General features: G+C 54.2%; 1 protein-coding gene across 4 annotated transcripts in view; it reads right to left on the bottom strand.

Moving 5' to 3' along the window:
• Positions 1-1,177: 1,177 nt before the first annotated feature.
• The window catches only part of PBX1 (PBX homeobox 1), a 131,295-nt gene continuing 122,661 nt past the window's right edge, over positions 1,178-9,811 (bottom strand). For 3 of the 4 annotated variants that reach the window (XM_086462445.1, XM_086462446.1, XM_086462447.1), the window contains 2 exons: positions 8,654-8,743; positions 1,178-1,817 (listed from right to left, as the gene is read on the bottom strand). In XM_086462445.1, the coding sequence (XP_086318571.1) occupies positions 1,725-1,817; positions 8,654-8,743 (183 nt within the window). In that variant the 3' untranslated portion in view covers positions 1,178-1,724. Of the gene's footprint in view, positions 1,818-8,653; positions 8,744-9,811 lie in introns of those variants that run through there. The other variant, XM_086462448.1, reaches the window with a different exon arrangement.

Genomic DNA, 9,811 nt, shown 5'->3' with positions numbered 1-9,811 from the left:
CATCTCAAGATGGTTGGCACCAGCACGGGCAGGGTGGGCATGGACGTGCAAGAGCATGAGATGTGGCCAAGAAGTTATTCAGATCCACCACGAGGTACCAGACATGCTGCACCCACACCAGTCCCCACAACATCCAGGCTCTTGCCATGGGCTGGCTCAGCCTTCTCATGCCTGCTGGAAGAACCGTTGGCCAAAAGTACCACCCCAGCACAAAGCTCAGCCCATTGCCTGGGGAAAACTGGTGCCTCCTCACCCTGCTCTTCACTGAAAGCCACTTCCTCCCAGCATCAGCTGCCTGAAGGGGTGTTTCAGCAGGATGAAGCCTTGCTTACCACCCATCAACAGCTGTCCAAAGAGTGGGCCAGAAAAACTGGGCAGAAAATCCCACAAGTTCTCCCATGACTTGGGATGCCACTGCCCAAAGTAACTCCTGGGATAAAACCAGCAGCTTCAGCAGAAAGACATCCCCAAGCAGGGCACCCACCTGTCCTACAGAGGTGGGTTCAAGCAAACCCTCCAGCAAATCTGTTGCATTAACCGTCACCAAAAGCACCTGATGGGATCACCCCACCACATCCAGCCTCCAGGATCCTGCTGCCTGTCCCTCTGCCTGCCTGGCAGGGCTTTGGGAATGCACTGGGTGTCACCAACCTCTGTGGGTCCTGCCTGCACTGGGGAACCCCATCTCCTCCTCTTCCACAGCACGGCACGCTCCCAAAAACATGAGCCAACACCCCACAACACTTTCCTCACCAGGAAAAACACCGCTGGCCTCCCCAGATGCTGCAGGAAAACTGCTGGGGTCCCATCAGTCATCAACGCCTGATCCCGTACAACACTGTGGAGGTGCTCAGTGCCTTCGTTATCAGCGACGGCCATTTCTTGTCCACCGCCGCCTCGTTTCCTTCCCTCTCCTCCCCTCCCAACAGCGGGCGGGAAGGACAGCAGGGTTTCATGGATCATCCAGCTCACGGCAGCCAGTGGGATGTGCGGCGGAGCAGGGCAGGGACCGGGAAGTGCCATCAGTTTCCCTGGGGCTGGGAATGGGCCGGTACCTTTTGGAAGCGAAGGGGAGCATGCTGGCTCCTTCTCCTACGTGCACAGGGGGGGCTGCATCCACCTGCCCTGTCACCGGCAGTGCCTGAGGGACAGCTCACCGAGGCAGGGCTGGGCGTGGGGAGGCGATGCGCTGGCTGCGGCCAGGGCCGGAGGAGACAAGGCAGCAGCGGGGCTGTGGTGGCGTTTCCCTATGGAGAGGTAGCGTGAGAGACAGGGAGGGGTGAGGGGGGCTGCCTGCTAGTAAAGGAGCGAGACGTGACTGAGGTACATTTGTGGCTCCTCAGAAAGATGCCCAGCACGAGGCCATACACTGCCTTGGGGTTTTTTTGCGTGGCGGCGGTTGATTTTTGCTTTTCCTCCTTAAAATCCTTCTGCCTGTTGACATATCCTTCGGTGGGAAGGGGCGAGGGGAAGGGAATGGTGTTGTGGCGGTGGCAGGGAGGGGGACAGCGGCTTCTACCCAGAAAAGAAAGGGAAGAGAGTATAAAGAAGTGTCCAGATTGGCTGAAAAAAGCATCCCGACGAAGAGAAGAGAAGAGAAGGAGTCTTCTTGTGTGTGCTGATTGGGTTCACCTCCAGTCTGACTGCTGCGGTGTTAGGAGAGGCCCCCTCCCCTCCTGCCCCCGCCGGGGCCGGCTCAGCCAGGGATGCAATTTGCTGGGAGATCAGTTGGAGGTATCAGAGTGAACGCTGCCAGGGCCTTCTGTGGGGGAGGTCACCGATGACGGGGTAGTAGCGTCTTGCCAACCTCCATTAGCCTGCGGGAAGGGAGACACGGAGATGTCAGTCACCCAATGGCACACCCGGCCCTACCCAAGCCACCGGTCCACCTTGGACCCTCTTGCTTCTCCCTTGGCAGGAGCTGATGTAGGAGGCAAAGACGGCCCCTCTGGCTCCCCCATCCCACTGCAGACAGTAGAGCTCCATTGGTGTGGTAGGGCCAGAAACAATTCTGTTGAAAACAGAGTTTTTGATAAATTGCAAGTGCTCATGGAAATTCTGTCCCTTAAAAAACACATACTTCTGCAGAAACCCTGAACCCTGGTTGTTTGGGATTTTTTAACCCCAAATAGGACCCTTCCCCATATGGAAGGAGAAAATAGCAAACACCTCACTCCAGAAATCCCACCCTAGGATATTATCTGGACCCAGGTGCTATGAACATGTCGAACAAGTGATGTGTCCCAAGGGACCTCTGAGCCATGCCATGTCCTCCAGCACTGCTCCATGTCCCTTCTTGCTGCCTTTCTGGGCACCCCTCCTCCTGAGTGGTCCCTGTGTGGGGGGGAAGCCATCAGCACCAGGCCTTGTCACAGGGAAGACACGCTGACCACATGACTTCCCTTGCCACTGTGAACGCCACATTCAGCAAACTGGGCCACCTCTCTAGCCCCAACACAAGAGCCTCCCCCTCCTCACTTTGCAGTGAAACCACAAACAAATTTCTGCTGCCCTGGGGCTGGTCCTTCACACTCCCTATCACTCCTCCTCGAGGGACCCCAAGCCACAGTGCAACAGAGGTGCCACTACCATATCCCATCCAGGGTTTTGTACAGCAAAGCATAGCAGACAACTTGTTTCTTCTCCTAAAAAGAGACACAGAGCCAAATTCTCCAGCCTCCTGAGAGCAGAGTTACCAGAGGGCCCAGGCTGCCACAGGCAGGAGCCAGCAGTGCACAGAAGCTGCTCCTCTGCAGCTGCCATTCCCTTTGGAGAGGAGCAGATGTCACACCCAACCTCCTCTGCTCACTCTGACATTGATTCAGTACTCAGCTAATTAATCCTTCGCCTGAGCTCGAGTTAGTAGCAGTCACCGTCCCACTTCAGACATGCCCGGGATGCTTCCCTCTCTCTGGCTGCCTGCGCCACTGCCTCCAGCACAGGGCATCCAACACTGGCCCCAACAGCCCCCACTTGCTGGGACCCTGCAGAACCCCGAAGTGGGGTAAGGGTAGGAAAATCCTCATGGTGCCAAGCAGCCGTCTGGGACTTATCAGCGGGTTGTGCACGCTGCTGACCAGCTCCTGCCTGCCCGAGAGGAACTTGAGATGGGAGCAAACCACCTCGCAGTGAGACCTGCACAAAGCAAAAAAGACAGAGGCGTGCACACACACAACGGGCTTGTGTGCTCTTCCATGCGTACATGGGAGCAAGGTGTTTGCACCCCTCGAAAGAGATTCAGGCAACAGCAAGGAAGAGAGGAATCGCAACCTGAGCTTACTAGCAGGTTAGAAAACTCTGCTCCACCTCACCTTGGGTGCAAACATGAAACCAGACTATGCACGGACATTACCAGTCCCGCATGTCCCCCGTCTGCAGAGCCCTCACCATCCCCACCGCCCCCACCCGCTTCCATCCACAGCTGAGCCCCGACCCACCGTCCCTGCGCTCCCCGAGATGCAATAGCCACCCTTACATGTCTTGGACCGCTGCAAGAGGCAGCAATTACTGTAGATTATCAGCCCGACAATGACAGGCCACGTAAAGAGAGACACAGAGCCAACTCCACCGCCCCAAGACTGGCATATTCAAGTACACTTAGGACATTAATAGCAATTTACGTGCCATCAGTGAGAGAGAACCACAATAGCTGTGCTGGCAGCCTCTTATTACCAAGCCTGTTATTTGTTGGAGTTACAAGCTATAATCACAACAGAAACTTTCAAAACCCTTATCTTCCGTGACGCACCAAATCTATTTCAGAGCCGTAATTGCTATGTCACCGGAGAGTTTGCTGCTTAATGCACTCAGATGCCATTTAGTGTTTGCAGGGTCATTACGGCGAGCAGGAGGGGGAGAGAGGAGGGGGGCGCATGGAGCAGGGCTCCGGCCCTATTGTGCTCAACTATTTTTAGTGAGGCTTTTGCGTGCCAGTTGTGGTTGGAAGGAGCAAGACGGAGAGCATCTTGCAGACAATGACTGTGATGCCTCGATGTTTAGCACTATGCCCCCCCAAATGCTAGGGAGCCCCCTGGCACTCCAGGGTGGGAAACAGCCTTCACGTGTTGCAGGAATTTGTGCTGCTGCTGACCACCTTGGTCATGTCCAGTGGGATGGACAAGAGGATATTGGGGAGAAGCTGATCCGGATCGAGGCACCCTCCACAGACCCCACGCCCTCCTGCTTCTGCAGCCTGGGAAGCCTAAGTTACAGGTCAAGTGATGGAAAGGAGGCCCCAAGGTTGGCCATGACTTTAGCATCTCGATGCCATCCTTCAGTATGGACAAACCCTCCATGAGGAGGTTGGATCCTTCCCCGGGCAGAGGGCACGTAAGCACCATCCACACTCAGACCTTCTTTCCTGGAGATCACCCTGTTGCTGCATGGACCAAGCCACGTAGAGCATGCATCCAGCTGGCCCTGCCTCTTTCCAAAGCAAGGAGATCTCTTGGGAACTGATTGTAGTAAATCCCTTGGGAGCTCCCTCAAGGACAAGGGAATCTTCTGAGGAGGCTGCTGCTCCTCGCAGACCTCCCAGGGAGCCCCTACACAAAGCTGTGACTTCTTCAGGAGAGGCAGACGCCAAAAACAGAGCAATGGTCTCCAGGACATCTCTTGATATGTCACTTTCTGGTGACTGTCCAAGTGGTGGAGCCCTGGTGATGGATTGCCAAAGCAACTGGTTTTGGTGCCCATTTCCACAGGTCTCCCAGCATTTTTGTCACTCCAGCAAGCCTGGCTGGCTCTCTGCCTGGGCCTCCTATGTGGGCTCCTATGACTTTCTGCCAATTTTTAAAGGCACCTTCTGCTTCACAGGGAGGCTGTCTTTACATCCCATCTTCTGTGACCAATTCCTTGTCCCACCATCAACAGGGCAGGGTGTCTGGTCAGCCTCCAAACACACAGATACCGGCAAGTCTGACAGGTGGGAAGCAGCCTCAAAGAGGCTTCAGACCACCGAGCTTCTAAGAGCTTGTATCAGGGTCTCCTTATGATACACACTGAAGCTCTTATTACGCACCAGGGAATCCAGCCTTCGCTGGCCATCACCTTCCAAGGGTCACAGTGGCAGTCTTCAGGACACACTAAGGCATTCCTGACGGATGGAGCTCGGGTGCTGAAGATGTGCCAGACCAACTTCCATATCCCAGCTTGTGATCATGATCATGAACTGTAGCTTGACCGTGATGGTGAAACAGCTTGCTGAGGAACAGAGCAACAACTTTCTTCTCAAAGCTCCAATTCTTAGAGAAAAGCATCTCAGCAGAAGTGAGGAGGTCTCACCTTCTTCAGGTACCAGTACCTGGTGATCCTCACCGACAAGAGCAGATGCAAAACTCAATGGCACACCCTGCTGCTGACCACCACCATCATAGTTACACACACTGCTCTGTAAATAGGCACAGCTCTGCACAACAGCAGTTCTAAATCAAAACCCATGCACTCTGAAGAGCTTTAAAAATAGTCCCTTATTAGCAGATGGGGGACCTAAAACACTTTGTGAATTTAGGGCCACAGGGGAGTAGCAGGAAGGGCGATGTTTTGGGTTGGGACCCTCCAGAGGATTATGGCCATAAATAAAGATCCAGCTTCTACTGGAACCCACCAGAACCTGGAGATCTAAATGCTTTCAAACCCCTAGCTTCGGGGACCTCTGGCTGGGTATACACACGGACCCCCACAAACAAGCACTGTCCAGAGGGACCAGACACTTAACACCTCTCACTTAATAGTGCAAAACCCCTCAACCTCAAAGCTTGCAGAAAGGGCTGGATCAGGCCTCAAACACCCCCTCCTTTCAGGTGGGGGGTGTCCTTCTTTCCTCTCAGTGCTACCCAAGGCTGAGTATCCTGAAGACAGCTCCTGCCTCTGCCACCCCTCCACCACCAAGAGCACCCCTGTCCCTTGCTGGGACTGGCGCTGCCCAATGCCGTCTCCACCTGCGGAGAAGGCGGCTGTTTTCACTCCGCCTCAGCCGTCACTGCAGGTCATGGAGATCGCAACGGATGGGACATCGCCCATTATCCTGCTAACGATGCAGAACTGACTCCAGCCCTTTTCGCCCTGCGGAGTGGTCTGTCAGCCGTCGAGCAGCAGAGCCACGGAGGGAATGAGGCTCTGGGTAGATCCCTGTCCTCAGCTGTCATGACTTACACACATTTAAAAATTCATCCTCCATCAAGGAAGGCAAACCCCGAGTGTTGTCTACCCTGCCAAGGTTTGCAGCGGTGGAGCTGGGCAACCTGCCGCTGACTTCCCAGCCCTGATGGGCTCCAGGGATGACTTAACCTCAGCCCCGTGCAGACATCGTTGTGACAGGGCTCTTGACTAGGTTTCGGCTCATCTCCTTCCAGCAGCTCACAGGGATGCTCGGGTGACGTGGGGACAGCAGCTTTCTTTGTCACTAGCAGCTTTCCTCCGCATCCTGCTGCCCTTCCTTGGCATTAAAAGGTTCAGGGGAGAGGCAGGGAAGCCCTGCCTGCTATGAGACAGCCACCCTGCCTGCACTAAGCAGCTCCCCAGGACCCTGCCCAGGACCTTTCCCAGGACCAACGCTTCTCAGAGGGCAGCCACACTTCAGGGGTGGACAAACTGGGGTCCATCAAGGGACCTAAACAGATGGGAAGACATTGAATGACAATAAAAACTACAGGCAGGACCACGCTGCCCAGGATATGGGGGAGGCAAAACATTTGGGGACAGAGACAACCCAGAAGACGCTTCCTAAACTATCTGCTCAGCTCTGGACTCCCTGCCTTGCTCCCCATGCCTACCACAGCTTTATGGGGAAACGAGGAGTCACACCCAAACCCAGGTAGTCCCTTTGCCCATCAGCCACCCTGCCCCTCTCTGAACAACATCCAGTTCAGGCCAATTTGGTCTCTTGCCCTCTCTGAAAACCGGCCTGAGGAGGCATGAGATGCCACCATGTCGGATCCCTTGGGAAGCACAGGGCAGACTGTGGAGCCCCTGCCACTCAGCTCACCAATTCCCAGTGCTGCTCATGGTAACACTGGTTCTCCCATTACCACAGCCAGAAACACCAGTCCAGCTCTTATTGTCCTATTTGGCTTTTGAGTTTCCACTACCTCTTTCTTCTCCTCTCCCCCATTGCCCCCTCCCTGCCTTGTAATCCCTGGCAGCAATCCTCCCCCCAAATTTTGGCTTAACTGAGCCCACTGTTATTTTCCAAGCCAAGTGCAACGGTAATCAGCTCAGCCTCTTTCCTTGGGGGTATTTTAATTTATACAAAAGTATCATCTCTTATCATGATCAGCCTGCGATTCATTTACTCTCCAAGTATTAAAAAGCCAGAAAGGGAATAAATTCAGCGCACGGAGAAATTAATGCGGAACGATAGGCTCTTTCATGTGGCATTTCCAAGCGCCGTTTTTGCAACGGGCTTATGTAATGAGACATAATTATCTGCACATGTTCAATTACATTACTTCACAAATCCTCCCTGCCTCTGCCTCCTGACGTCAAGCCGCCCGCTAAGCCCTGGCGCCCGCAGGAGAGGGGAGAGCAGCCCCCCATCCCGCTGCACCCCTCTTCCTACACCCTTTCCCTCTACCAGTGGTGGCCGCTTGCACACCGATGGCTGACAGTCACATGCAAGGTGACAAACGGCACAAGCCTTGGCTAGGAGGATGATGTGACTGGACATCGGGGTGCTCGGCCGCAGGACCACTGTCCCACCTGAAGGACTGCCACCTTCCTGCCTAGCCTGAGACCACTCCACCCCACCCTTCAGCCTCCTCGATGGGGACCACAGCAGCCAGCCATGTCCAGGGCCAGCCGCCCCCTCCTCTTTGCACCCTGGACACCACTGCCACCACCCACTCGGCACTCACAGCCTCCTTTTCCAGGCTGCCCTCTTCTCCCAGCTTGCTGTCACCGCCACTGAGATGGCGGACGATTGATCTGAGAAATGAAGTTGGATTGCTGTCCCAAATCTACACTGGGTTCTCCTTGTGTGTGTCTGATCGATTTCCCCCTGTGCGACATAGCTTGTCGCTACGAATTTTCATGCTAGTCAGAACCCGCCAGCACACCCAAGAACAAGGAGAAGATGCTCGGGAGACCGCCCTCCCCCTCGCATCCTCCCCCAGTCCGGTTGGGCGAGGTTTTCTTGGGCTGATGTTGGTTGGCTTTGTTTTTTTTTCCTCTCCTTTTATTTGCAATCGTTACTGCCGCCAACCCCATTGCTGCCGTGCTTTCAGATGCCAGCCAGGGATGGGTTATTTTTAGATGGTCGCTCCAGGATGGTGCCATTGGCCTCCGCATGGAGCCATCTCTGGACCAGGGCGTTCGCGGTGACATTCCCCACCGCGGTTACGCGAGGTGTCACCTGTTTAGCAGCTCCTCTCGGCCGAGCGCGTGTGGCCGCAGGTGCCAGGCAAACACTGATCGGCTGTGACAGTCCTAGACGCCAGCTGCCTGCACAAAGCCTGCCCGGTCGCCACTTTTTTTGTGGGCAAAGCTCTGCCGTTGGCGTGACCGATACAGAAGCAATAAACTAGGTGACCGTAAAAGCAAAGACAAGTCCTACTAAGTGGCATTCTGAGCCCTATGGCTTTGAAATAATTGGTAGTGAGAGAACAAAAATGAAAAAAAAATAAAACAAGAACCCCAGCCTATTTTTTTTTCTTACACTGATGCCCTGCGGACTATACATCTGACTTGCTGCGAGTCCGTCACTGTATCCTCCTGTCTGGCTGATAACATGGCGAAGGGTATCCACCTAAACAGACCAACGACAACAAAGACACGAATTAGAGTGAATGAAAGGTTAGCGGGCAAAGCTGCTTCAGTTCATCTTTGGCATGATAAAAACAAACATTAATAATAATAATAATAATAACAATAATAATAATAATAACGGTATATACTTAAAGAGAGGGGAAAGAGAACTGCAGTTAGTCTCACGGTGAGAGCAGAGCCAGAGGACCACTCCTGCTTCCTTCGCCACCCCCCACCTGCCCCAGTGGCCTCGTCACACTCTCCTTGGTCCCAAGTCTTGCAACAAAAAGAGTGGAGTGGGAGAACAGCATGCCAAGCTTGGGGTAGGACCTCCTGGAGCACATCGCTGTGGCTGGCTCCACCATTGCACCCACATTCCTACCCCTACCCACTTCCACCCTTCATTCCCCAAGCACTGGGAAGCTCACGGCAGTGGAAGGAGATCCGCAGAGTCAGCCGAGCGCCTTCATTTCAGAGGGCCCAAAAAGGAAATATACCTACCATGGCAAAGGCACTGGCAGCTCTCCTCTGGACGCCCCGTTCCTCTCCCTCCACTCCCCCAGCCCAGCCCCAGCAGTGGTACATGTGGCGAGCACATCTCGTTGCTCACGGATGGCATGCTTGCTCTGCGTCCAGCACTGCGAGGGGAGCAACCTCGGCTTTAGAGAGCTCTCCTTGCCCAGCGCAGAAGTGTCAAAGTGGCTGTCGTCTCTCAACACAGTACAGAGCCTTAAATGCCAGAGAGTGGACTCATGGCACATCTGGACATCAGATGGAAGGTGGGAGATTTGAGTTCCTGGCTATTTAAAATTCTTTCTTTTTGGCCAAAGCATGGGTTGATGTTTCAGTAATGCTGCTCAAAGCTCCCTCGCTCTGTCTTGCTGGTGTGTACATGGGTGGTGTGAGTGCCTGTGCTTTGGGGAGGTGGGGGGATGGTTAATGGTGGCTTTTAATTTAAAAAAAAAATAAAAAGAAATCTAGCTGTATATTTGAACATTTCTTGCCTTTCAGCAGACACCTGGTTTGGCATCAAAGGAGTAAGTGGAAGCCTTGTAAAACGAGACACCAG

This window comes from Leptosomus discolor, chromosome 3, assembly GCF_034619465.1.
Source record: "Leptosomus discolor isolate bLepDis1 chromosome 3, bLepDis1.hap2, whole genome shotgun sequence".
NCBI classification, from domain to species: Eukaryota; Metazoa; Chordata; class Aves; order Leptosomiformes; family Leptosomidae; genus Leptosomus; species Leptosomus discolor.
The sequence above is the reverse complement of the archived record's forward strand: the minus strand, read 5'-3'. Positions and strand labels throughout refer to the sequence as shown.